General features: G+C 52.1%; 13 protein-coding genes across 13 annotated transcripts; 5 read left to right on the top strand and 8 right to left on the bottom strand.

The window, feature by feature from the left end:
* Positions 1-534: 534 nt before the first annotated feature.
* Positions 535-2,493, bottom strand: CC1G_05556 (hypothetical protein; the record flags this gene model as incomplete). Its single annotated transcript, XM_001838023.2, has 9 exons — positions 535-803; positions 859-1,046; positions 1,096-1,262; positions 1,319-1,561; positions 1,615-1,731; positions 1,787-1,922; positions 2,162-2,268; positions 2,322-2,374; positions 2,418-2,493. 9 exons carry the CDS (start codon positions 2,491-2,493, stop codon positions 535-537), a joined length of 1,356 nt encoding a protein of 451 aa, XP_001838075.2.
* A 979-nt stretch (positions 2,494-3,472) lies between these two features.
* CC1G_15757 (hypothetical protein) lies at positions 3,473-4,924 on the bottom strand (the record flags this gene model as incomplete). The annotated part of the gene is made up of 7 exons (XM_002909992.1): positions 3,473-3,717; positions 3,777-3,964; positions 4,020-4,192; positions 4,245-4,284; positions 4,340-4,548; positions 4,605-4,721; positions 4,781-4,924. 7 exons carry the CDS (start codon positions 4,922-4,924, stop codon positions 3,473-3,475), a joined length of 1,116 nt encoding a protein of 371 aa, XP_002910038.1.
* Positions 4,925-4,968: 44 nt separating this feature from the next.
* Positions 4,969-5,240, bottom strand: CC1G_15756 (hypothetical protein; the record flags this gene model as incomplete). Its single annotated transcript, XM_002909991.1, has 3 exons — positions 4,969-4,977; positions 5,032-5,083; positions 5,137-5,240. 3 exons carry the CDS (start codon positions 5,238-5,240, stop codon positions 4,969-4,971), a joined length of 165 nt encoding a protein of 54 aa, XP_002910037.1.
* A 1,269-nt stretch (positions 5,241-6,509) lies between these two features.
* CC1G_05554 (hypothetical protein) lies at positions 6,510-7,821 on the top strand (the record flags this gene model as incomplete). The annotated part of the gene is made up of 3 exons (XM_001838021.2): positions 6,510-7,128; positions 7,183-7,746; positions 7,805-7,821. 3 exons carry the CDS (start codon positions 6,510-6,512, stop codon positions 7,819-7,821), a joined length of 1,200 nt encoding a protein of 399 aa, XP_001838073.2.
* A 350-nt stretch (positions 7,822-8,171) lies between these two features.
* On the top strand, positions 8,172-9,669 carry CC1G_05553 (hypothetical protein; the record flags this gene model as incomplete). The annotated part of the gene is made up of 7 exons (XM_001838020.2): positions 8,172-8,204; positions 8,649-8,838; positions 8,977-9,005; positions 9,067-9,162; positions 9,324-9,369; positions 9,430-9,492; positions 9,563-9,669. 7 exons carry the CDS (start codon positions 8,172-8,174, stop codon positions 9,667-9,669), a joined length of 564 nt encoding a protein of 187 aa, XP_001838072.2.
* A 1,540-nt stretch (positions 9,670-11,209) lies between these two features.
* Positions 11,210-11,974, bottom strand: CC1G_15755 (hypothetical protein; the record flags this gene model as incomplete). Its single annotated transcript, XM_002909990.1, has 1 exon — positions 11,210-11,974. One exon carries the CDS (start codon positions 11,972-11,974, stop codon positions 11,210-11,212), a length of 765 nt encoding a protein of 254 aa, XP_002910036.1.
* A 46-nt stretch (positions 11,975-12,020) lies between these two features.
* On the bottom strand, positions 12,021-12,875 carry CC1G_15754 (hypothetical protein; the record flags this gene model as incomplete). Its single annotated transcript, XM_002909989.1, has 1 exon — positions 12,021-12,875. The coding sequence occupies one exon, from the start codon at positions 12,873-12,875 to the stop codon at positions 12,021-12,023; it is 855 nt and encodes a 284-aa protein (XP_002910035.1).
* Positions 12,876-13,933: 1,058 nt separating this feature from the next.
* CC1G_05550 (hypothetical protein) lies at positions 13,934-14,770 on the bottom strand (the record flags this gene model as incomplete). The annotated part of the gene is made up of 2 exons (XM_001838017.2): positions 13,934-14,328; positions 14,392-14,770. 2 exons carry the CDS (start codon positions 14,768-14,770, stop codon positions 13,934-13,936), a joined length of 774 nt encoding a protein of 257 aa, XP_001838069.2.
* Positions 14,771-15,886: 1,116 nt separating this feature from the next.
* Positions 15,887-16,555, top strand: CC1G_05548 (hypothetical protein; the record flags this gene model as incomplete). The annotated part of the gene is made up of 3 exons (XM_001838015.2): positions 15,887-16,031; positions 16,087-16,126; positions 16,312-16,555. 3 exons carry the CDS (start codon positions 15,887-15,889, stop codon positions 16,553-16,555), a joined length of 429 nt encoding a protein of 142 aa, XP_001838067.2.
* Positions 16,556-16,916: 361 nt separating this feature from the next.
* CC1G_05547 (hypothetical protein) lies at positions 16,917-17,603 on the bottom strand (the record flags this gene model as incomplete). Its single annotated transcript, XM_001838014.1, has 1 exon — positions 16,917-17,603. One exon carries the CDS (start codon positions 17,601-17,603, stop codon positions 16,917-16,919), a length of 687 nt encoding a protein of 228 aa, XP_001838066.1.
* Positions 17,604-17,744: 141 nt separating this feature from the next.
* CC1G_05546 (hypothetical protein) lies at positions 17,745-18,679 on the bottom strand. Its single transcript, XM_001838013.2, has 2 exons — positions 18,628-18,679; positions 17,745-18,562 (listed from the first exon to the last, which is right to left on the bottom strand). Exon 2 carries the CDS (start codon positions 18,539-18,541, stop codon positions 17,897-17,899), a length of 645 nt encoding a protein of 214 aa, XP_001838065.2. The 5' UTR covers positions 18,542-18,562; positions 18,628-18,679; the 3' UTR covers positions 17,745-17,896.
* Positions 18,680-19,621: 942 nt separating this feature from the next.
* On the top strand, positions 19,622-20,262 carry CC1G_15753 (hypothetical protein; the record flags this gene model as incomplete). Its single annotated transcript, XM_002909988.1, has 3 exons — positions 19,622-19,804; positions 20,007-20,099; positions 20,221-20,262. 3 exons carry the CDS (start codon positions 19,622-19,624, stop codon positions 20,260-20,262), a joined length of 318 nt encoding a protein of 105 aa, XP_002910034.1.
* A 1,014-nt stretch (positions 20,263-21,276) lies between these two features.
* On the top strand, positions 21,277-25,223 carry CC1G_05545 (atypical/HisK protein kinase; the record flags this gene model as incomplete). The annotated part of the gene is made up of 12 exons (XM_001838012.2): positions 21,277-21,576; positions 21,754-22,159; positions 22,396-22,538; positions 22,655-22,761; positions 22,849-22,945; positions 23,135-23,256; positions 23,461-23,581; positions 23,712-23,841; positions 24,051-24,202; positions 24,460-24,589; positions 24,764-24,829; positions 24,877-25,223. The coding sequence occupies 12 exons, from the start codon at positions 21,277-21,279 to the stop codon at positions 25,221-25,223; spliced, it is 2,121 nt and encodes a 706-aa protein (XP_001838064.2).
* Between the last annotated feature and the right edge of the window lie 243 nt (positions 25,224-25,466).

Below are 25,466 nucleotides of genomic sequence, written 5' to 3'. Positions count from 1 at the left end.
AGGGAATGTCGCGAAGGAAGGAGAAGAGAAGGGGGAGCTGGCACGTAGCAACAGGTTGGGTGCACGCAATATATGTGGGTTTACGCTCCATCCATTTCAGGGTGTGTCGTCTGAACTCAGAAATCAGCGCCCGTAAATGTATCGTAATGCAGCGTGCCCGACGCCTACCCATCATGTGCACACAGTCTTCCCTCAGGTGCATCTGCCTCTGGAGTTGAGTAAGGATTTACAAGTAGCGCCGTTTAGCGTTGTTCCCCTTCTGACACTTCGTTTTCTGAGACAAATACACGCTCTTGGAAGGTCGTATTCAGAGATAAGCGGTGGGCGAAGATTGTCGGCGTTCACGGACGATATTGTGGGCGCACTTGTAGAATCAAATCCTATGGGCGTCATCTCTGCCTGCACCCACCTAAGTTGAGAGCACAGACAAGGTTAGGGCATGAGATGAAATAGCGTGAACAGAAAAATCATGACATTCGATAACGAGACTTAAGCGACAACACCGTAATCTGCGGAATGAAGGGCATCGGATTATTACAGGGGAGCAGGGGTAACCCTCGCCTCGAGACCTCTCCGTGGCAGCGACCTCTTCGGGGACTTCGGAGGGTCACACTTGGGCGTCAAGCCAGACGGGTCTTCACCAGGACCGTCCCAGCATACGGGCCAAGGAGGAATCACCACGTTCGGCGAGGCAGTAGGCATGGGCGCGTCCACTGTGGTTGAAACGGCATCGCAGCTCGGTACCATAGTGGCGGGTTCAGGTCCGGCCTGGATGGGGTTGCACCCAGGGAGGGCATCGAGATCTGAAACGAGTCTCAATTGACCAATAATACGCGGGGCCAAAGGAGATAGACGTACAAACATCCTCGACAGGCTCAGGAACCTTGACTGGGAGCCTGCAGTTGTTCATGGTGTCCATGTCTTGAATTGTAAGTGCAGGACAGTTTGCTGGGATGCCATCGAACGAAGTGCAGACATCCATCGCGCGTTTGAGGGAGTCCCCTTCCCATCCGAAGACATAATCGGCGTGTTGTCCATAACCGGTGCTAACAAAAGGTTTAACGGCATTGTTTGGCACAAGAAACTCACACCTACGGATCGCCCATACTGAAAACGAAAGGTTGACCATTTTCCCAGAAGGATGGATCGTTGAAAGGACGGGTGTCCCACACGATTTCGATGAATAGCAATGGTAGACGAACTGGGTGGCTGTCGGGGCAGTCGGTACCAAAGAAACCGCCGATCGGGTGTGCGACGTGGCTCTGGATCACCATTGGTAAGGGGATGATTTGCGGCGGAGTGATTGAAGGATACTAACCTGATGATCAGGAGGATCAAGGTCGACGCCATTCCAGCATTGAGGGAAGTAGATGTTTGATCGAATACCCCCTGTGCATGGCCTATCCGGGAACTCGAACGAGTCCTCGTCACCCCCGGGTGCGCCGATGCTGCCGGGATCGCTACCTTGGAAGCATCGGAAAGTGGTCGCCCGAGCCTCCGTCAAGTGGGACGGAATGTCGTTGGTTCTACGCATAGGGTTTCCGACTAGCATGCGGAAGCCCTGGTATTCGTTTACGGTTAGTAAGAGAATTAGTACTGCATTCCGAGACTGACCTTGGCGAATGGGACAATGGTAAGGTTTCGAGTGGGAGGAACAGGCTGGAAGTAATAGACGGTCATCCCTCCAGCCTGAAGACCTGGTCCAGTATTGTGGTTCGCCATTTGGGGCACCTTGAACACGCCATCTTGTGAGCAATGAGATCTAGGAAGCCTTAGCCACACATACCCTGAAGTAACTCCCATTCGGGTGTTTGAAATACATGACAGCCGTCCAGTAGTTCGATTTATCCTCTTTGAACCTACAGGTGGTGCAGGTCGCAGTTTCCCCTATATCCACATCAGGGTCCATGGCAAGGTCGAAGCTTAGGTGAAAGGTATGTTAACCGCGACCTTCAGATGTAATCCAAGGGAGAAACTTACGCATTCTACACAAGGGAGAGGAGATGGGGAGAGATAAGCACCGACATCGTATGGGCAAAATGCTCACTTACCCCACCAACGATCTGATGAAGGTGAGGCGAAACCTCCCCAGGTGTTACAAGGCTTTAGGACCGGGTGGTCAATCGAAGAACGGAAAATTCGAAGGAGAAGATGCGCTTACGGGTCGAACCTCTGAGTTACGAGGTTAGAGCAGGGTAACCGAATGAAAGCATTGGCCAACGGCGCCAGGATCACGAGAGCTCCTAGTGTTTCAAGGGCCCACATCATCTTCAAAGGTGGTTAGCGAGCAGTGGTGCGATAAATTGAAGTAAACAAATCACCTTATTTATACTGAACGGGTGCTCGGAGTTGAAGACGGCATTGGCCTTCCGAGCTAGAATAGAGCGGTCCTTCATTACAGGCGCCTACTCACTTACGGAAGTGGCTTCGCTGAAGCGTGGAGAGAAGCTGGCCTATCGGGAACACGGGGAAATCGTGTGGAAGATCCAACATTGCGAAATTCGCCCGTGGAGCCAGAAGAACGACATGTCAAAGGGCCTTACAAGGATAGGTGTCAAGAGCACTATGGCTATATTGACTAATTCCGTCCCTTGAGTCGATCCGTGGAGAGGGCGAGGATGTCAGGGGTGCCAACCCATACGCCATATAGTTGCCTAGCTAGCATACGATGGATGAAGACTTCAATCCGTTCAGTTGAAGTGACAGGTGCGTTTTCTCCGAGGGGTGTGAAAATGTCTCGAGAACCTGATGAAATGCCTCGAAGGAAGTAGCGCCAACCAGGTATAGATCTGTCTGCTGGTTCTGTGACTGGGACGAACAGCACCACGGACAGGGCGCTTCGAGTGGAGAGAACCGGTGCGAGACGCGCGGATAAGGTGCTTCCATAGTCACGAGCTCGCAGTTCGTCGACAGTTCACCGAGATACTGATGTTGTCTGGTAGATCTATCTCTCCGTTGAATGGAGCAGAAACGTGGACGAGGAGGGAACAGCAGCCAAGGAAGAAGGACATGTTGAGCGCTATTTAGAGAAACCCACGCGAGCAGCCAGCCGGACCGTAAGAGGAGGAGATGGGTTCAAGTGCTCGGAATGCTGCACGCCCAAGTCAATGTTGTTAGACCGATTGAACCGTCGGCTTGGCGTGAAAATATACTCGGCAGAGGCCGGTCGTTTTGAAGCGGAGCTTCAGTTCAAGTTGCCGCTACTAGTGGCCGGAGGTCTGCGATAGATTCGCTGAAACTTGAAGGCGGCTGAGTCATTCAAGGAACTTAGGACTTAGCTTTCGATATATGAAGGACATGTCATGGAATGGAACAAATTCTTTCGAACGCCCATCGTGGGCCATCATTAGCAACTGCTCGCCACTCACAGCGGGATGGCACATAGAATAAAGCAAAAGAGATGAATTGAGACCTGATACACACAGTCAAAAAGCCAGAGTCAGCGCGAGCGAGCAGATTACTATCGTTCATATCACAAAGGAGTGACAACAGCGGGGACGTCCCTCTTCTCTTTAACAGGGATCGAGTCACACCGTGGAACCAGAGGATCCGTCGAGCTTCCGTCATGACATACTTGCCAAGGTGGAATAATCGCAGCTGGAGATCCGGTGGGGAGAGGGGCGTCGATGGTTGTCGAGACCGCTGTGCAGTCGGGGACCATCGTAGCTGGCTCGGGCCCAGCTTGAATTGGATTGCAGCCAGGCATCTCTGAGAGATCTGTATTACAAGGGAGGTTAAAGATTACTCATACAAATTTAAAACGAAAGAAAACGAACATGCATCCTCGACGACTTCGGGAACCTTGGCGGGAAGTCGGCAGTTGTTCATCGCGTCGGTATCTTGGACTGTAAGGACGGGGCAATTCGTGGGGATACCGTCGCTGTTGGTGCAGACCTCCATCGCACGCTGGAGAGAATCGCCTTCCCAGCCGAAGACATAGTCGGCGTGTTGTCCGTAACCAGTTCTAGTGACAGCGTCGTAAGTTCAGCATCAAAATGGAGAAAAAAAGAGTAACCCACGGGTCTCCCATGCTGAAAACGAAAGGTTGACTGCCGTCTTCTGGCCAAAGGTCTGGGTCATTGAACGAGCGCGTATCCCAAACGATTTCGATGAAGAGCAAGGGAAGGCGAACGGGATGACTATCCGGGCAGTCGGTTCCGAAGATACCTCCTACTGGGTGCGCGACATGGCTCTGAAGAAGAGTTAGCATCTGTTAAATTCACGGCACGATTCAGGAGACGAACCGAATGGTCAGGTGTATCGAGATTGACCCCGTCCCAGCATCTAGAACAAACGTTAAGTTACACTTCCAGGGAGGACTTGTGTTGTTGGTTCTCACTGGGGGAAGAAAATATTTGACCGAATGCCGCCTGAACAAGGTCGATTCGGGAGGTCGAAGGTGTCGATCGAGTCTGCACCACCAGGAACGCCAAAGCCTAGGTCAGCGCCCTCAAAGCATCTGTAAGATGATGTGCGGTATTCCGTCGAGTTGGGCGCAATATCAGCATTACTGCGCCGCATCGGGTTGCCAGTAATCATTCGGAATCCCTGACCAGCAAACGATTATCATCGACGACCTAGGGGAGACCAAGAATCAGACCCACCTTGGCGAAAGCAACGACGTTCAAGTTTTTGGTGGGCGGACGGGGTTGGAAGTAGTAGACAGTCATTCCCCCGGCTTGGTACCCTGGGCCAGTGTTGTGATTGGCCATTTGAGGAACCTGATCGTCGAAGCGTAAGGTCGCGAGTACTAAGCGAGGGACCGGGAAAATTCACGTACTCTGTAATAGGACCCGTTTCGATGCTTGAAGTAAAGGACAGCGGTCCAGTAATTGGATTTATCCTCAACAAAGCGGCAAGTAGTGCAAGTGGAAGTCTCGGCGATATCGATGTTGGGGTCCATGGCCAGATCGAAGCTACACATGTTTGGTTGGATGGCGGAGAAGGACGATCAAGAAACGGCCAGGCTTACGCATTCTATTGAGTGGTTGGTTAGCGATTTTCTGGTTGAACGGGATGCATTTGACTCACTCCTCCAACAATCTGGTGCACATGGGAAGAAACTTCGCCTGGGGTGACCAGTCTAGGTTCGCGTGAGTATGGCACTAGCAGCATTTGCCCTGAGATGATACGTACGGATCGAATCGTTCAGTGACAAGCTGCGAACATGGAAGGCGGAGGAGGGCTTGTGCAGGATTCGCGAACAGCAAGCCTAACGAGAGAAGAGCTTGCCAAACCATTGCTTTTTCGAAGTTGAGTGACAATTGATTTCGACGCCTGAGGAAAACAACTTGGGCTTTAAATACCCCATCTTTCGATCCCGACAACGTGGAAGGAATTAGATAGGTGCTATGCACGATTCATTGCCAGCCAATGAGAGTTGGCGTCCACACGGAGATCCGGTAGTCGCACTAATGACTCTAGGAGATGGGGAGACACAGCCCTGTTTGAGCGACGGCACCGATTTCTGAGATGAAGTTGCGAAGTCCGCCCGGATGAGGTAGCCATTTGGTGAAAACAAAGGAAGGCCTCAATCGAAGCGTAGTCGCGGCGATTTAAATTTCCCGTTGAATTGAGAGTGAAAAGAGGGACCAGCTGGTAACTGCTATCATAGGGTCGACAGAGAGACAGAGAAGGGAGAAGCCAAGTCAGGTGGAGTTCCTGAACTTCTCGGAAGCCTTGCCCAGATAAAACTGAAGCATCTTCGGTCGCTCGCGTGGATAGATCGTGGTTGGTGCCCTAGTCAGAGATTTTCGATGATCCAGTGGTGCGATGTACGACATGTCAGCAGATCACAGAAAACGAGCGGACCAAGGGTATTCGTGCGCGGCATGCAGTTTGGGTTCCGCGGTGCGTGTTTACAGAAATCGCGCTTCGTCAGGGATGAACGGGCCTACGACGATGTGAACCGACAGTCGCAGAAATCAGAGTACTGGCCTCGCCTGACCCGTCATCGAGGCGGGGTGTCGGCGGTGGATAGAACCAGTTGGCCCTTCCAAGGACTCGGTGGACCGGTTTAGGCCGATGGGGGATTTCCACGTTTTTGATTGCCGTGATGTCCCTCAAGCACTGCCGCAGCCGACATTTCCTCTACATGAAAGCACACCGGAAATGCTTACCCAAGAATGTTATGTAATATATTTATGTAAGCCAGAACCCCCACGCCCGTGTACGAGCGCGAGCCCGCCGCTAGGCGGGCGCCAGCGAGTACATTAGGACGGATGCCCTGCGGCGAGGTCGCTGAGTGTGACTTAATGATTCGAGCGGCGGTATTTACAGATGTGTCGAATGTTTCGAATTCTGTCGTAAGTATATGTAGGTACGGAATGGCCATTATCGAGTCTAAAGGCTGTAACCGGTGCTAGTATGATTTGAAGCTACATAACTGAAGGCACTTCCATGGTCAGTTTAGAGACCTGATGTACTTGAAGGGGACTTTCAAAGCCAGGGGGTACGACTAACTTCTGATTTGTGCTTCTGTATCCACGTCGACATTCATACAGCCCGTCATGACTATTATCCCTTTCATCTCGACGGTCCGATTCGCCTTTGAAAGACCTTGTTCTGACATGCTGTGGGCTTGTGGGTGGGCTCCGCTGTCCAACGTCAACAACAGTGGGTCCAAAATTCCAGGTGCTGCGACGAAGGGCAAAGGGAAATTCATCTTCGCCCATCCACGTAGCATCTCTCACCGCTTCCTTCAAATGCTCCGCAAGGTCGTCAGTCTGGCTCTCTCTCTCGCTGTACGAGGAGAGGCTTCTCCGCTCTGGCCGAGGGAAGATTTGATCACATGCGCCACATCGTCAACGGCATTCGTTGATTCTTCTATAGTCGAGGTCGATACCAACTACAGGTCGCGGATGGATATACTGTGGAGCTGCCTCTCTGTCATATTTGCCTGCACCTGGCTCTCGGTCCACCCCAACGTCTGCGAAGCCCCTTCAACTTGGTTCAGAAGAACAATACTTCGTGGAAAACTCATGCTCATTGCTATTGAATCCCCGGAGGTGATTCTACTATTATCGATTCGCCAATGGCTTGGGGCAAGGAGGATAACGAGGTTATTCCAACAACACGTCGAGAACGAAGGCGTTCGTGAGGGTTCACTCATGGAGCAGGACGGGAATGGTACGTGTAATCTCAGTGGATATGAATGGAATTTAGTGATTAACAGTGTATCAGAAGGGAGCGGTAGCCGTGGCCAATGGCGATGGACCATCACCCATTCTCACTTTTTGCAAATGGGTGGATACGTCTTCCGGGAAGGAGGAACAACCCACCATATCGACATTGCTGAAATCCTCTCGGATAGCGAGAGGGCGCGGCTAATTAGAACTTCGATCCGCGACCGATGCGACCCAGAAGATGACCTCCTGGACCGCAGTAAAGGCGACGGCCTTGCTAAAGCAGCAGTATTCTTGCACACCCTTTGGTTTATGACCAACTGCATCTCACGACATATACAAGGACTCGAAATTACGAAGCTGGAGTTAATCGCAGCTGGATACGCAGTCTCCACGGGGTTCACCTTCTTGTTTTGGTGGAATAAGCCGCTCGACGTACAGTCGCCGATTGTAGTGGACATTCCCTCGAATCGCTCCAGCACCTTCACGTCATCTGAGGCGCAGGGGGACAATGAGACACAGGCCATAGCCTCTGAGCCTAGCCCGGAGCCTAAGGATGAAGATGAAATCTCAATCGAGACTAACACATCCGACCTCCGAGCCCAATCAAATATCGAACTATGTGAGTGCATGCTTATCCCCTTCACCTGCGGTAAGCTAAACGTTATCCTAGCTTTTAGTGAGCGCTACTACTTAGGACTATACCGGATAATGGACGGGATAGAGCGCTTCGCCAACAGGATCAGTATCAGAACAGACTATTTCGCAACCAGGATCGACGATACCCCAAGGGAGCCGTTTCCGAGCTTCTATGCCTATCATCCTCGACAGGGAAACTTGGATGGCTCAGACCTCATTTCATGGACACCTATCCTCGCCGCCTGCGTAATCTCCTTCGCATTTGGCTCTATTCATTGTTTTGGCTGGAATTTCCCTTTTCGTTGGCCTGTCCTGAAGACATTGTGGCGCGTCTCAGCATTGATTACCGCTGGTATACCTTTAGTTGCGTTAATCATTTTTATCACCTGGCTGCTAATCTACCAGGTTATGGGGGACGCTATCGTGGACCCCGCGAATTTGGTGATACTGATCGGAGGCATGCTTCTGCTGGCGCTGTTGTTGATACTTTTTATTCCGTACTTAGTCGCACGGGCCATTCTCATCGTCATTTCACTCGTAGAGCTGAGTAGTTTGTCTCAATCAGCGCACAAAACTGTAGAGTGGTCTAGCTTTATCCCCCATGTTGGCGGTTAATCCAACGGACTACTGTCTTCCAACTCTGTTCACTTTACAAGACACTTATATCTTCCTTAGTTGCACTAAAGTATATACGTTCGAGCCTGGAATGGTGCCAATGGGAGTTCTCAAGTGCTATTTTCGGCGGGTAACCGCACATTACGACATTCCATCATTAAGCGCCCATGCCACTCCTCGAACGTTCGTCGGTTATTTCCGGTCCTGTGCTTCGATTCATCCACAAGGAGTCTCTGCGTTATTTCCGGTAGTGACCCTGACACTTGCCAGCACTGCCATAAGCAATGCGTAGTCTATAAGACGGCTATTCGTCCACACCATGACCACGACAGGGTCACACGACCGCAGTTTCCTCAACCCACCACGAACACGAGCGCTGAGCACATAAAGTATGCTAGCTCGTCCACAGGGACGTTTAAACCGACCTTCAAGGCCCGAGCGAGTGCTTCAAGCGAGAACTGTGCGCCACGAATCATCTCCTAGCGCTCGCAAAATTAGGTTACAATCACAGGCCATTCTGAATAGGATCTGTGAGTGAGACTTACTCGTCCGTTGAAACTCATCTGATGATCCGGGATATCAGGGACTGTAACCACAGCTGCCCTCGTTCTACTCGATGCAATTCACGTCCGTTAATCCTTCGTGCTCCCACTTCGACCTCTGTTGACCGCTCCAGTGTCACTTCCAGGTATTCGACGGTCTCGCCATCCTATTCCATCCAGGAGCGAACGATCCCGTCACAACTAGAGTGAAAACTTCCATTGGCTGTGCATTAACCGAGGCTGTAGGGATCCTATGGATGTATTCCTATGAAGGGACGAGGAACGGGTTAAATATTCCTTGGCAAGTAGCTTGACTTCACTGTCGTTCGCATTCAAATTATCTGACAGCCGAGGAATAGCATTTTTCTTTCGTTGATTCTTGGAATATTCACTTTAAACACAGCGGAAGACGTGCTGGAAGACGTCGTCCATGTGGACTGCGCAACAACGTGAGTTACCATCCCCTTTCGAAACGCTTTGAAGGCGCGAATGGTCTAATGACCATTTAGAGCCTGGACTTCTGGATCATGTTCAAGAGTCATCCGATATAGTCGGTCTGGAGCTTTACTTCTGTGAGTATCAGCTCGGATGGTCGAAGTCAAGGACTGACTCGGGTGCCATTGGAGCTCAGGTATCTACCAGCTGCATATCTGGCCACTCTTGTTGTTCTCATCACCGTCACCGGGACCTGGTTCGGGGTAATAGCACTGCGAAATGGAGTAGAAAGACCTCCACCGTTCCAAAGGTAGCCAGACACTTGTACTATTTCAGTAATCACATATATACTGAGTACTTGGGGATCACCGAAAGGGACCTGTAGGCTTCCCATCGCTACTGGAAATTCCTTAGTGAGCGATGAGCCAGGAATCCACAATACAAGCTCCTTGCTACTGTCACGATATCGCTTCAGTCGTCTCTGAGCTAGTCATCCACGAAATCACCGTGACTGCAGAGCAAGATCAAACAGCATAGAATCTCGGCAAATCATCATGATCGCGTTTAAACCTCAGCAGCAACCCACCTGGGAATGACAGATTCCCACTCATCCTCCCTTTTGTTCCCAGCGGTCAAGTAATACTCTGCACTCGTTCCTTCCATCGATCTGTGGAGGAGCTTACTCATAGTCAGTACCGCAAACCACGAAACCACGTGTAGGCGAGGTGAGATGAACACGATCTCGCCTATCAAATGGTTCGAGCGGTACCTCAGATGGAGCTGTAAGCCCGCTTACCGAAGCCCCCAGCTCGCTGAAGTCGAATCTACAGCACAGGGCTTCTCATCACCCTCGTTATGCTTACTTCTGGAATCGGTTCGGTGAGTTCCTTTCCTGTTGATACGAGTTCCCATTGCCAATCCAACGTGACTACCTTGAAGGTCGTATATACCTCGCTAATGCTCCTCCGCTTTTCCGAGATCCTCTCATCCAGCACTCGCACAGCCCTCCGAGTTCTACTTGGCTTTCTCGCGCTATACCTCCTGGCTTTGCTATGGTTCCTTACAAGGATCTTTACACCCTCGATTGGTCGACCTTCGTCGAATAGATGCTGCACGGGGGGTTGCGTATCGGTTTCGTCATGGTACGCAATCTTTCCCCTACGTGTTAATCCACTCAACCACGGTCGATGTCGTTCGTCAGGGTTATTGTCTTTCTCGTGGGTACAATAATGTGGCTGGCAGCGCAGAATATAAACAAGATATACGCGCCCTGCGACAGTGCTGGGTACGCACCACCTGCTCATGTTTACTGATATTAAAGCGTTGAATGTGTCTTAGATCCCAACTCGAGACGTTCTGTAAGGTATTCAGCGTGTACAAGGCATTTGCAACGTCTACAATGTTGGTTACGCCCGAGTTCTTCGCCACCACATCTATTCTGATGTCCCATTTGGATTGCATAGCTTGGCCCCTTGTGCCTACGTTGGGGCAGTTGTGACATTTTTCTTCTTCTGTACTATTGCAGAGAACTTTATATTGCCACGCATACGGGCAACTTGGATGTTTGGAGACCCAGAGTGTCCCCTACACCAAGCGTAAAGGCAGGACAATCATCTGATCACTCTGGATACGCCGTCGAGCTTCAAGGAGATGGTCGCTAGCCGGACTTGTAAATTCCATGACATTTTTCGCGAACAATGAGGTCGGGCTCAGCAGGAATTCGACACGAAGCCGCGAACACTCCAAGTAGAACTTTCCCCCTGGACCCCATCCTGAGAATGAAACTGACGAGAGTTTTCTGCACATTCGAAATGTAAGCTACCACAATATCATAGATGATAGCAGGTACAGGGTCTAATCGTCCAAATCGTCGCCCCAAATTAGATGTTCGTCGTGCCACAAGGAATCTTGGCCATACATGATCGCGAGCTCGAAGCCGTTGGTGTCAACACCTCTCGCTTTGAGTTCTCCCCAAACATCAATGTTCTTGAAGGAAACAAACTTGATATCCACCATCTTCAGACGCCGATCCACCGCAGTGTGACTGGGCAAGGAACCTGAAGGTTTGGAAAGGCGATCGGCCAGGAACTCGAGTAAGTCTCGATCGTCAAATTCCTCCCATGACGTTCCCAGGATACAGGTGAACTTCTCCAGCGACGGGAACCAAGGCTTCTTCTGCGGATAGAGAGACTTGGAGCAACTTTGTACATAGAATCGCTCCAGCACCGAAGGCCAAAAGCGTGCGTAAGGTGGGTCCTCCCATTCCCTCTCGGGAAACGTCAAAGACGAAGCGTACAGCTTCAGGTCGGTCAACGACGGTACACCCGGGCCCAACTTCTCCAACAGGAGCACGAATTCGTCTTTCCGAAGGTAGTTGTACTGGAGGGAGAGGGTCGTAAGGGTATCCAAGGAGTCGAAGTGGGTGGTGAAAAAAGACGGGATGGAGGATGGGCCACGGTTGGCGTTACATGACGTAGACAGTTTCAACGATGACAGAGCCGATGTGAACTTGAGGCGCGACAGAAAGTTGTGAAGATAGGGACGTGTGTCAACCGGCGGCTGGTGGTGAAAATGGCCCCAGGCGCGCTCTTCAATGATGAATGTATGGAGATGGGGCATGACTATGGGTGGCCCTGGAGAAGTCGACGTGATGGATTGGGTATGGTCAGAGTCCAGAGCGTCGGGTGTAGAGGAAAGTTCCAGGGTGCGGGGTGCGAAGGGAGGAAGCGCACTTCTCGAGGACGGAGACGAGTTGTTCAACATCACAGACTGTCTTCGCAAGAACAGGACCTGACGCTCTGATGCGTAGCTCGGTAATATTTGCCCAATTCCTGACAGGGAGGTCGAGCAAGGTGGGGTGTGAGGGGAATGCGGACCAGCAGTTGAGGTCGATGGAGGTGAGGGACGGTGCTGCGAAAAGTCGGTCTCTGTCGGAATGGTGGTAGTGGGCACGATCTTCTCCATCTTGCATCTCAGCCACTCCGTAGATATTGTCCCAAGTCATGACGAGCTTAGTCAAGGAATGGAGGCTCTCGGGCGGTATTCCGTACACATATCGTTCCATGCGCTCGGAGATGCACGCCGTTTCCAAAGTTCTGATCTTGGCCACGTTGCGAGGGGAGAAAACAGAGTAGAGCATCGGGAGAAAGACATCGTCCAGCACCTCGTGTTCGAACCACAGTCCGAAAAAGAGAGAGGTAGGCCCAGCATAGTCCATCCATCGGGTGAACGCTCGCACCTTCTCCTCTACAATTCCTCTCGCATCGGGAGTGTACTTCGTGTTCCAGGGTAGTCCTCTGTCAGAGAGATAGAACTCGATCTCTGACCAAAGCTGCGAGGTTGCCCTCGCCACAGCGCGCCAATGGTTGCACACGTCAGTTAATAGAAGGGGAACTTCTGTCGTAGATATCGTAGGTTTCTTGCGGGCGGGAAGTGTGGCGAGGAAGATAGACCCCAGAACCTCGGTGGGTAGACGATTAATGGGAGGAATCAAGGTTCCGTCGACCTCGTCAAGATGCATGGTGTGACGGAGCTTACTGAAATCGATTAAAGGTTAGCAACGGGCGAGGGTTGTTCCCGATAGAGACAAGAGAGATACCAGAGCAGGATGCGTAAATCTGGCTGATTCTGCGTTGTATCGTCGGGAAAAGAATCGTAAGAGGTCTGAACTTGGATGAAAGGGACAGCACAACTTGACCACGCCTTCCACACGCGCTCCGATGCATTCTAGGAGATTGATGCCATCATTTCGGCATCTGTGTCAGCCGAGTGCAAAGACTTATCCTCAGGCTGGAGCATGTCGAGATTCAAGAGCTTACTGGGCTACAGTCTCAATTAAGGCGGGTATACAGGTCACAGAGATAAGAGTGTCGATGTTTGAAGGCAAAGTGTACACTGTCCTTGGTTTCCTGAAGAGAGAGGATCTTCTGAAGCTTTACTTGAAGATTGATGCCATCACGACGGCCCGAGCAAGGCATCTCACTCGAAGACGATGGCAAGGAGCCTCTCCTGGTTGAGGAAGCATGGGCAGCATTTGTGAATGAACTTATAAACTATATTGCGATGCCGACATCGATCTTTACAAAGACGAAGGGTATTGGCGGTTACTGCAGTTGAACCGTGAATCGCTCATTCGAACACTGCTGCAGATACAAAGCCAAGGATCAATTGAACCTTCCTCCTGTGCCCTCCGACTCAACATCCCTTTCAAGGCTCGACCCAGGGAGGAGCTGTCGTAGTGGGCGGAGGGGTGACAGCAGGGTCAGCTTCCTCTCCAAGATTCGCACCATCACACCGCTCCCACCACCTACACCGCCGACACATCAAGACTGCACAGTATCCCAGAGGCCCTAAATCCAACGAGTGAAACAAAGCACAAGGGAATGTCGGTCAGCGTAAGGAGTAGATTTCAAAGATAAGACCTACCCGCTGGCACAGGATGATACGTTGTTGTAGCACCCTGCGGACAAGAAAGCGATGATGCTTGTGAAGGACATGGTGCTACGATGTCCTGGCAGGTGCACCTTGGACAGTGGTTTGGAATGGCCTTCGTCCGTGGGTTCGAGTCCCATCCTTCCGTCAGTTCAACGGCATCCTCACTCTCCGGTTCAGCCCACCCAAGCCAGGGAAGCTGACCATGTTGACGACATCGCGTACGCTCGCAGTCGACTCGAGGACATCCTGGTGGCTGAGCTGGACACGAACACGAAGCGTAGCATTGGACTCCGGTTGTCGGGGAAGGAAGGGGCGGGAAGAGGAAGTTCGAGGAGGTAAAGGCGCTGTCGAACGGTCGACATGGATGCGTCGGGTGGGGAGCGCGAAGTAGCTCCCAATTGCCTGGCTCTTCTTCCTCTTCTGGCTCTTCAATTTCGTCTTCTTCGTCCTCGTCCTCATCGTTGTCGGTGATGATTTCCGGGGGAGGAGGGGGTGGAGTAGGTGTGGGACATGCGGTCTGTAGAACTCGTCGACAGGTGCTAATGTCGAAATCTACACCAGGTGATCAGGAAAGAAAGAACAGAGAATCCATTGCGACGCACCTCTCTCATCCTCCGGAACTGCAACACACTCAACAACATAATGTGGATCGGGCGCACACTCTGTAGGCCCTAGGTGATCCTTCCCTCCACATGGTTCTCCTATCAATATCGGAACTGGTGTGGGACCTCCTCCCGGTGCAGGCCACACGGTTTGTCTATGTCGTTCGCTTGGCTTGCGATGTCGGGAGATGGAGGTCGGGTCAACGAAAGCTGTGGATTCAGGTACAGCCAACGGAAGTGGTTTAGCTTGTCGAAGTGGATGGCTGAGGTGGATTTGGGGATCCGAGAGTGCATTGGAGAACTCGATTGGGAGGACGGAGAGTGAAAGTAGACAGAGCTCGAAGACGAGACGTAGTCGATGGTGGTTGCTGTAGGACATCGCTTGGACGCGTTTGTTAGAGGTGAGCAGGAAGAGGTAACGTCGGGACGGAAGGTGAGGGCGATGAGGTGGAGAACACGTCGACTGGCTTCGGTTAATCCGAGAATTCATCCGCGCGGTGCAGGTCGACGCTGAAATCCTTGGCTGGGATGACTTCGCTCTTCGCTGGCAGTCGACGGTAGAACGACCATTTAGACCTGAAACCGGTTGGGATGACTGTCCTAGCGCGGTGGAATGGCTGGAGATCGAGTGCGCAATGTTACTGCGGCTGAGGTTGCGCTGAGCTTGAGATGAACTAGAACAAGGAATATCAAGCAGGGACGTACCAGATGGAAAAGTATAGCCCCCACAGTGCTCCTTTTGCTGGGGCCTGGTTTCGATATTCCACTTCATCCTCAGCGCCCATTCTACCCTTTCCAAACATGAATTCGCAGGAGCACTAGCATTGGGAGCCTCATCGTCCTAGGGATGTCGACGTTGGATCGTGGAAAATTGCAGAATTCGCCTTTTTTACCACGGCAGTCGAGAGGGCCAAGTCGTTCCGCAAGTGTCGATGTCGTTGGCGCGAACGTAGTTGAGCGGGCCAGAGAGTTTTCGCGCATGCTGCGTGCCACGACAGAAAACGCGCCGCTCCGGTCCGTTGAAGATTGATGGAATTTCGTGAGATGGTCCGTGCGGGCGGCGCTAATCGAACAAGCGCCCTGGTCCATCGAAGCCAGGATGGTCGTCAGTGAGCTAGTTTCCTTAAGGCTGCGCCTCGTAAAGAACACCACATCATAATAAACTGATTTAGGGTCAAGACAGGGATCGGCTGTATTCTATGTATGGCCCAGAAGTCTCGGATTTCCATGCGGCACTCCTCGGCACTGGAAAGAAGCTTTACGGTGGGTAATGATTCTGAATGCCTTCCTGACAGCCTGAAGTATATCTGAATGCAGAACTCAGACTGTGACGAGGGGAAGATCTTTATCAGGGAGAACGCTGGTCACTCGAGGTCAACCTGCGCACCACCAGCTCCGACATTTTACCACGGGTAGGACGAGAAGAGCTATATAATCGATGAACCTTCTCAGATCTATTCACAAACTAGTGTTTGATCGATCTATGCCCCCAAATATGCCCTCTCCTCGGTTTGGACTCGTTTCGACTACCTTGGCCCTTGGTGCCTTGCTGTTTGGTGCCGCCCGAGCTGCGATTCCGACGCCATTGCCTACTGCTGTCGATCCAACACCTTCGCCTCTGGTACCGCTCGGTGGACAATGTGAGTTTACCTCCTGATCAGGTGCCGTGTTAATGGTTAATAACCGAATACCTAGGTGGAGGAATCACTTATAAAGGTCCGACTGGATGTGCGCAGTGAGTTCAGAGACATCGTGCTATGAGAAGTTAAATGAATGTCTTTGTGTCTACCTAGGATTCCGGGAAAGACCGTAGCATGTGTCGTAGTCGACCCATGTACGCACCAAGTCAAATTAAACATTGCTCTTGAATACTCACTCTACTTCCAGATCTGCATCAATGCCAAATCATTGAACCTACAGCGAGGCCAACAAAGACAACGAAGCCCACATCGACCTGCCTAACCTCCACTCTCGCCTGTTCAGCAAGCTGCCGAATTTCGTGTCCCAGGGGTCAGCACCTCACCGGGACAGCCTGCCCCTTCTGCAAGTGCGAAACGCCTACCCCTCTGTGCAGCGCTACGTCGATCAGACCACCTCCCCACGTCATTACATCGACAATTCTCCCGCCTCCGCCGGGTACGATAACGCCAGCGCCGACCAGTAGCGACGTAACGACTTGCGTTACGAGTACAGTTCACTGTGTTACGAACTGTCTGATTGCGTGCCCGCCTGGGCTGGTGTTGACAGGCTCAAGGTGCCCTTGGTGTACGTGTGCGAAGCCAACGCCGCTTTGTACCGGTACCGCAACTCCTTGAATATTTAATGGGCGTTTATGATATCATCGTAAATTCCCTTACTCACACATCCTGTACCGGAGTTCCTTGATTAACTGGGGTCTATATTACGTTCGAAATGCTCTCTACGTCAACAACATGCATTCGACTAGGCGCTGAAGAACGTCTATAAAGAAAAGGAAGAAAAGTTGAGGAGTACATTACAGAGTAATGGTTACCGAATAGCTAATGTTACTGAGAATCTCTAATCCTGTTCAGGCCGCGGAAGAGTACCACGGGGCGAGGGCAGTTCGGGAACACAGTCTGGCGGAGGGACACGAGTTCTGTCAGACGGTCCCTCACCTTTGGGAAGGATTGAAGAGTGACCCCCGCAGCGGCCAAACTCTGCAATCTCCGAAAAGACGGTCGATAAACTCCAGGGACACTTGTCTTCATCATCTGGCGATAGTCGAGGAGGAAGGGCAATGCGGCGGGTGAAGCGGTGATGTCATCCGCACCACGGAAGACATCGAAGAATTCCTGTAGATATGCACTGGTTTCGGGGTCCCTCGCTGTCACGGTGTTTTCGTCCGCTAACCTCGACGGCAGCATGAAGGTTAGTTCGAGCTTACTGACCCCAGCAGCCATCTCTCGGAAGTGACTTTGGCGCGAGAGGGAGGCGAGGAAGCCTGCGTAGTAGGAGGCTGAGGGTCGTGAGCGTGTCCAGGGAGTCGAGGTGGATGGTGAAGAACGACACGACACGATAGAGGAGGAGCCGTATTTGACGTTACAAAAAGTGGAGAGCTCCAGGAACGAAAGCCTCGTGAACACGAGGCGCGAGAAGAAATCGTGAAGATAAGGACGCGTGTTGACAATCGGTTCATGTTCATAGCGATCCCAGGCGCGCTCTTCGATGATGAGGGTATGAAGATGAGGCATGTCGATCGGTGTACCAGGAGACGACGACGGTGCGGCCGGCGAGAGGTGGTTATTGGGAGTTGTCGGGTGTAAGGGAAAGCTCCAGTGTTCGAAGGGACATGGCGCATTTGTGGAGAACGGTCGTAATATGCTCAACGTTCAGGAGGGATTTCGCGAGGACAAACCCGTCGGCCTTGATGCGGAGGTCTGTGATGTTGGACCAATTGCGGACGGGTAAACTGCCAAAGGGTAGGGTGTGACGCGTGTTCAGCGTAGTACGTGAGGTCGATAGAGGTGAGGAATGGAGCAGAGAGTTACGGTATGAGGTCGTTCCTTGATGGTTGGTAGTAGCCCACCACGTCATGGTCCCCATCCAAAACGCAGGTATACAAATCGTCCCAACGGAAGGTCAAGCGCGTGAGCGACGTGAACCACGCGGGTGTGATTCGGTGCACGTAACGCTTGAAGCGGCAGGACATCGGAGCTGGTTTGTAGGCCCTGATTTTGGCCACATTGTCGATCGAAAAAGCAGAGGCCAGCATTCGGAAAAGGATATCATCCAGTACGTCGTGGTAGAAGAAGAGACCGAAAGAGAGGGAGGTAGGGCCGGCGTAATCCATCCATCTGGTGAAGGCGACCGCTTTCTCCACCACAATCCTCCTCGCCTCGGGTATATATTCGAATCGATGCCAATGGGGATGTTGCTGCTCACGGGGAAACCAGTGCCGCAGTTTTGTGTCACAGAGATGGAACTCGGTCTCTTCCCAAAGCTGTGAGGTGGCCTTAGCCACCTCGCGCCATTGACGACAGACGTCAGCCAAGACAAGTGGGACACTCGTGGTCGATATGACGGGTTTTCCGTTGACGGGAAGCGTAGCGATGAATATAGAGCCCAGAAGTTCCGTGGGCAGACGGTTAATGGGGGGAATCTGGTCATCGTCGACTTGGTCGCCACTCATGGTCATGGTACGGAAAAGCAACTAACGTTTGAAATCAAGCAAATGTTAGACATAGTTAATCACTTCAGAAAGGACGGGTCAGATACCTGTTTGCAGTGTGTAAGGCCGATTGGCACTGTCCAGAAGCCAAAAGGGAAAAAAGGACGGTATGTAGTTTGGGTGGAAGCCTGAGGAACTCCCACCCCGTCCGGCGTCGATGCGTTGCCCTGACGGCATTGCGACCAAATTGATCCCATCATCGGTAATAATTCCGGCACAGTCACACAGGCCACCCTTGGCTTGCCCGTGAACGATCCCCTACCAGGAACTTGTTACCCTGTCCGTGGTCGCGGGTACTAGATAGAAGTTGGGAAGGTGGGTATGATGTCAGGTAGAGAGAAGTTACCAAGGTGGGTATGATGATATCAGGGTAGAACTTGCGAATGTATGCTATCGGGGAGAACTTTACGAAGAGGTATGCTATCCGGTAGAAGGTATGCTACTGAAAGGGTACTCAGAAGGTGTGCTATTGCGACGGGTACTTAGAAGTTGGAAGGTGTGCTACGCATCGGGTAGAAGGTGCTAACGACTCATCGAGCATCGGGTAGAGCTTCCTAGGAAGGAAGAGATGTAGGATGTGATGCCGGGTAGACGCTCATGCCAACGGGTGTAGGATGTCTGGTAGAACCTACTTTTCTCTGACGCAATTTGAACTTGTACTTCTCAGCCGAGTGTAATAGAGTAGTCTGAGACGCCGAGCGGGAGAAGACCAAGTACCCTTCTGGAGACCCCACAGTTCATGACGCTAGGCCCAAGTGTTCGAAGCGAGAAGCTGGCAGCCTCACTGCACTGTGGCGGGTGAAGAACGCGAGATCATGATGGGTGGGGAGAGCTCCAAAGGAACGTGGTAACGGCGCTTTATGTAGTGGGAAGTTCGCGTTTCATGTGTTGGAGTTCGTGCTTTATTGGAGTTCTCATTTGATGCTCGCGCTTTATGTATTGGAGTGAGTGCTCATTGCGTGATACTTCGCGTAGAAACGAGTTTCCCCAGTTAGCTACATACGCCCGGCGATGCCCAGAAGGAAAGAACGAATGAATGAAATGGCCGACCAGAATTCGGAAGTAAAAAATAAGTATACATGGAACGCTGAATCCTCATTTACTTTTATCACACATGGGAGTAATACCACTACCACTACCAAGCAATACTCCACCAAGGACCAGTGCGACTGTACTCTTCTGGATCCAAGAAGACTTGGAGGGAAGAAAAACCCCGTGGAATATGTACGAGCTCTTGTGACCTTTATAGGTTTTCTCACATCGGTACATATCATCCCCGCTTGACTTTCCCTCTATTGTTTTCGTTTTCGTTTACACGGCGGCTAAGGAGTGAGTATCTCCACCTCGATAGGAACATTCCTCCCCATCTCCATCTGCATTTGCATCGCCGTCTAACCTTACTCTCCATTTCGTTTAATTTCGGCAGAACTCCCGTGAACAGGGGAACGTCACGGTGAGCTGCGCGTTTGGAACGACAAGGCGAGGGCTCAAGATGTGCCTACGATTGTCGTGGTTGGTGGTACGTATGTATGACTCGCGGTCTAGAGCTTCGGAAAGTATACGGTATACGGTACGAAGTACTTACGAAACGAAATACATACCAAAATATTGTCGGGCGGAACTGAGTGGGGGCTTTACAGGCACCTCGTAAGTATGTAATTTCGGACGACGGGAAGCTTTGAATTTCGGGATGAGCTGAGCGGTAGCCGTTGACGCCCACAACGAGTCGGATCCCGCCCGGAGACGAGCTCGAAAAGCTTGAAGGGGATGTTCAGGAGGATGAGTTGTGACAACAAGACTGCCGCGGGGTCGATGGTCGTCTTTCTTTGCTGGTCCGTCTTCGTTGATGCCCAGTGCCCACCAGTCTTCGTCGATGACTGACGGAGCTAAACTGAGCTGAGAAGGTCACTCGACGCTCTTAGGCTCTCAGAAGCGGGGTCGATGCAAGGCCCCCCGCCAAAACGCCGCCTAAACATCGCCTGACAAGCCCGAAAGAAATACGCACATACACTACGTCATACCCTCCCAAAACTACGAGTGATCGTAGAAAATTTGCCGTCCCTGAATAATTTCGGCTGACGATGCTTCGTTTCGAGTCAACATAATCTCACTTTGGGTGCGGAAGTGGGCTTAGGAGGGTTGGATGCCAAGAGATTGCTCCAACAGCTAAGCTTTAGGCACGAATATTACTCCAACGGCTAAAGTTTGGGTACGAAATGGGTGCCCGATTAGGCGAGAAAGCTAAATCGGGGTAATCGTCCTGGTTTATTTTTGGGTTGATCGTTATTCAAGGCTTTGCTTGGTTGGTTGGTTGGTTGCTTACTTACCTTCTTCCCTCCGTCTTCAAGAACCCCCCTTCTCTGTCCTCTTCTTCTCTCTCACACAAAGCAAGAGGACAGACAGACTGACGAGTCGCTAGTGATAAGGCCCGCAAGACTAAAAATACAAACGTGAAGCCTACCCCGGGATTCTCCCCATTCAATCCCGATAAGCTCAACCAGAACCAGAACCCCTTGCTTTATCGATCTGTGCGTTCCCCCTCCCTTTCCCCTCTTCTTCCTTCCCTCCTCTCCTCTTGGTCGCCTTACTGGGCGTCCCCCTCCCAATCCCTTTCAATCCAAGATACCAAAACTGACAGAACAACCCTAAAGCTCCCAACCCATCCAGCCACAACGATCCCCCACACACAAGACTGTATGGCTCTGCCAATGACGGACGTCCCGCCCGTCCCCACGCCCGACTCCGCGCCTGCGCCCCCCGGCGACCCGTTCTACCTGCACCTCATCGCCCTCCTCGACGTCTACGACCGCGGGCCCTACCCCGGCGCTACGGTTCCTGTGCCACGATACAATGGCCCGAGCAGCTGGGAGACGGATAAGATTATTAGGACGCTGGGTGTGGTTGCGAAGAGGATGTGGGTAGCGGAGGAGAAGTTGAGGGGGTTGGGGATTTGGACGGGGCATCATGCGGGGGGTGGGGGGAGTGGGGATGATGAGGTGCGTTTTTCTTTCTTATCGTTGCGTTTTGTTCGGGGAGGGCTGATGTGGGGGAGGTAGAACGAAAAACGGTTAGGGTATACGACGACGACGACGGCGATGGCGATGCAGGGACAGGGACAGACGACGAGTACATCGACGCCGTGCACGCCTTTAGCGTCGACCCTGACGGCACAGACGGCGCACCAGCAGGAATTCGAGGCTGCTGCTGCCGCAGCCGCTGCAGCGGCAGCTCCGACCACCCAGTCGCAGTGGCACCCTCAAAGTCAATCCCAGTGGCCTCCTCCTCCACCCTCGTACCCCACGAACGAAGATCCGTACTACCAATCCGATGCTGCGACTCTCGATTCGGACCAAGCGCATTCCATAGCCCAAGCCCAAGCCCAAGCTCAATCGCAATCGGATGGGCAATCGGGGGCGCAGGGAGGGGATGATAATGATATTGATCATCGTGAAACGAGGAGGATTTTGAAGACGGCGCAGAAGCCGCATCGGTGCACGATGTGTGGGTCGTGGACGACTGGAGGAGCGAGTACGTTGTTGGATCCGGGAGGAGGTGGGGGGTATCCTGCTTATCCTACTGGTGAGTTTTTAGCTACCTGGATATCTGGGATTTTGGTTGATTTTTATCATCCCTGTCTTGCTCGTTCGCGGATCTCCCTTTGTTATGATGTTCATCCCGCCACTCGATATCGATCTGACCTCCTCGATCCAACCTCCTCGACCCACACTGTCGAATCATCTCGGCGTTCTTCCATCACTCGATCCCGCCCCATCTCCTTCTCGACGTTCACTCTCCCTCGATCACCGCTTAATCAGACCCCCTTTCGTCAGAAGAATCCTCCCCCCTCTCGGCGACCGAAGAACTCAAGCTGCTCAAAGCCCAAGTACAGGACGTTGCGCGGGTGTGTAACGCTGTGGCGAGGGGAGACTTGAGTCAGAAGATTACTGTGCCTGTGCAGGTAGGTGACTCTTTTCCGAGGCGAGGGAGTATCCATCAAGAGAGGAGCATTTATCGATACTCCCTCGTCGTAACCAGCTAGTGCTAATGCTAACACTTGATGTTACAACCCCACAGGGCGTAGTGATGGTCCAACTCAAAGACGTGATCAACGGTATGGTCGACAAGCTTGGTCAGTTTGCGAAGGAGGTTACGCGTGTGTCGCAGGAGGTCGGAACGGAGGGGTGAGTGCTGGATTCCTTTCGTTTTCTTCCATTTCAAAAAAAAAGAGAAGACGGGACTCGATGCTAACCGATTTTATTTGCACGCAGTAAACTCGGTGGTCAAGCACTCGTGTTGGACGTTGAAGGCACTTGGCGCGAGTTGACGGGTGTTGTGAACAAGTTGGCTGCTAATTTGACGAATCAGGTGGGTGTTCCCTCTTACCCATTCGCGAGTTTTCTCTTGTTCTCGATGTCGACCGGCTCGTTCTCTAACCACCCCCCTCGTTCTTCCCCTCATTCTCTAATCCTCTCCCCTGCTTGCTCGCTTTCCCTCATTCTCCAACCATCATCGCGCTCAACCGCTAACGCTCCGTTCGCTCCCCCCGTTGTATAGGTCCGGTCTATCGCTAAAGTCACGAAAGCCGTCGCGTTGGGCGATCTCTCGAAACAGATCGAGGTTGATGCCCGGGGTGAGATTTTGGATTTGAAGAATACGGTTAATGGTATGGTTGTTCGGTGAGTCGTCATTTCGTTTCGTTTGTGATATGGGAATGGGGAGGAGTGTTCGGTCGGGTTTGGCGGGGCATGGGGGGTGCTTGTAGCAGGCTGGATGGAGACGAGCCCTCGAACCCCCAGCCTCCAAGTTATATCCACAGGAAAGAAAGCAAGAAAGAAAGAAGGAGTACTGACATTGTGCTACCCTACGCTTCGCTTTTGCAGACTCCGAGCTCTCGCCGCCGAAGTTACGCGTGTCACGCTCGAGGTTGGTTCACAAGGAAAGTTGGGAGGTCAAGCGCATGTTCCGGATGTTGAGGGTGTGTGGTTTGAGTTGGTGCGGAATGTACGTGTCCTTTCTTTTCACTGAACAACGCTATCGTGCACGTTGGCGCCTATCACGCTCATGGGCCCACTCGTTACTTGTTCGTACCCCTCTGACGGCTCGCTAACGCTCCCCTCGCTCGTCCTCACAGGTCAACAGGATGTGTTCCTCTTTGACGGACCAAGTCCGATCTATTGCGATGGTGACGACTGCTGTTGCGCGTGGTGATTTGACGCAGAAGATTACGATTCAGGTGGAGGGTGAGATGAGTACTTTGAAGGGTGAGTTTGGGTTTTCTGTTTCATGCGGTGTTTTCTCGTTTCTGGGTTCGAGGTCTCGTGCGTGTGGTTCGAGGGCGAGCTGTTGTCATCCAGGGATGACGTATACCGGAGCGATGACCCCTTCCTCCCGGGATGAGTAGCGATTGAGCTGTGATGGATAGTAGGGATTGCGTAGGGCTAGATCGCTAACTCTCCCTCTTTCTCTTTAGGCACCGTAAACTCAATGGTGGACCAACTCTCGGCCTTTGCGTCCGAAGTCACTCGTGTAGCGCTCGAAGTCGGTACCCAGGGTATTTTGGGTGGACAAGCCAAGGTTGAGGGTGTACAAGGAACTTGGGCTGATTTGACTAGGAATGTGAACGTGAGTGTTTGGTTTTGGTGTTTTCTTTTTTGGTTGGCTGGTGACTGAACTCGTTCGCTTTCAACTCGATTTTTCTCCCGTGAACTTGGACGCTTCGTTTCCTCAATTCGACGATTCGCGGATGGATATGGACGCTTCACTCATGAACTCTCTACCCGCCGTCGCAATACGACCTCATTGGACATCACCTCACTTCACCTCGCTTCACCTCGCTTCACTGCACCGCTCGTTCGTTTGCTCGTTTCATCCGCATACAGAAAATGGCGTCCAACCTGACGGACCAAGTCCGATCCATTTCGGAAGTCACAAAGGCTGTTGCGGCTGGTGATCTTACCAAGTTGGTGAACGTGGATGTGCAGGGTGAGATGTTGGATTTGAAGATGACTGGTGAGTGCCTGGATTCCTTTTTTAACGCGGGAGGATGTGGGGAGAGGGATGAATGGGGGTTGGAGGGGGGAGAAGGGTGACGACGTGGTTAGGAATAAGGACGATGACGTGGTTAGGAATAAGGACGATGACGCGGTTAGAGACAAGGACGATGCTAACGCCCTCGTTTTATAGTCAATTCAATGGTGTCGCAGTTGAGCACTCTGGCTAACGAAGTGACGCGAGTCTCGCTTGAAGTCGGTACGGAGGGTATACTTGGAGGGCAGGCGGATGTTCCTGGTGTTCAGGGGATGTGGAAGGTGCGTACATGCATGATCTCTTCTCCTTCCGTCGTCGTATCGTGGTGCTAACACAACTTCCCCTCCTCTCTTCTACACCCGTCATCGCGAACTACCAGGCTCTAACGGACAACGTCAACCTGATGGCCATGAACCTCACCAACCAAGTGCGATCTATCGCGCAAGTTACGAAAGCTGTAGCTGGTGGTGATTTGACGAAGAAGATTGATGTTGATGCGAGGGGTGAGATTTTGGAGTTGAAGGACACTGTTAATGGGATGACGGCTAGTTTGAGTGTGTTTGCTGATGAGGTTACGAGGTGCGTATCGCCGCCTGATTGGCGTGCCACCAATTAAGGAACAATACTGACGGATGATTGCTTACAGGGTGGCGAGGGAAGTCGGAACGGAAGGACGGTTGGGTGGTCAAGCGCGTGTTACGAATGTTGGTGGGACGTGGAAGGATTTGACGGATAATGTCAACGTCATGGCGAACAATTTGACGTTGCAGGTTCGGACTATTGCTGTTGCTACGGTGCGTGAATATTGGTTTGTTGAGGTGGTGGGTTTTCTGACGGTTGACTGTGCTCTCCCGGCTCG

The sequence above is a fragment of the Coprinopsis cinerea genome (genome assembly GCF_000182895.1).
Source record: "Coprinopsis cinerea okayama7#130 chromosome 13 map unlocalized cont3.13, whole genome shotgun sequence".
In the NCBI taxonomy this organism is placed as follows: Eukaryota; Fungi; Basidiomycota; class Agaricomycetes; order Agaricales; family Psathyrellaceae; genus Coprinopsis; species Coprinopsis cinerea.
Note: the sequence above shows the minus strand (reverse complement) of the source record. Positions and strands in the feature narration are given on the sequence as shown.

Coding starts and splice junctions, on each gene's coding strand:
- CC1G_05546 (XM_001838013.2), bottom strand. CDS start 18,541: ATGAGTGGCGACCAAGTCGACGATGACCAGATTCCCCCCATTAACCGT.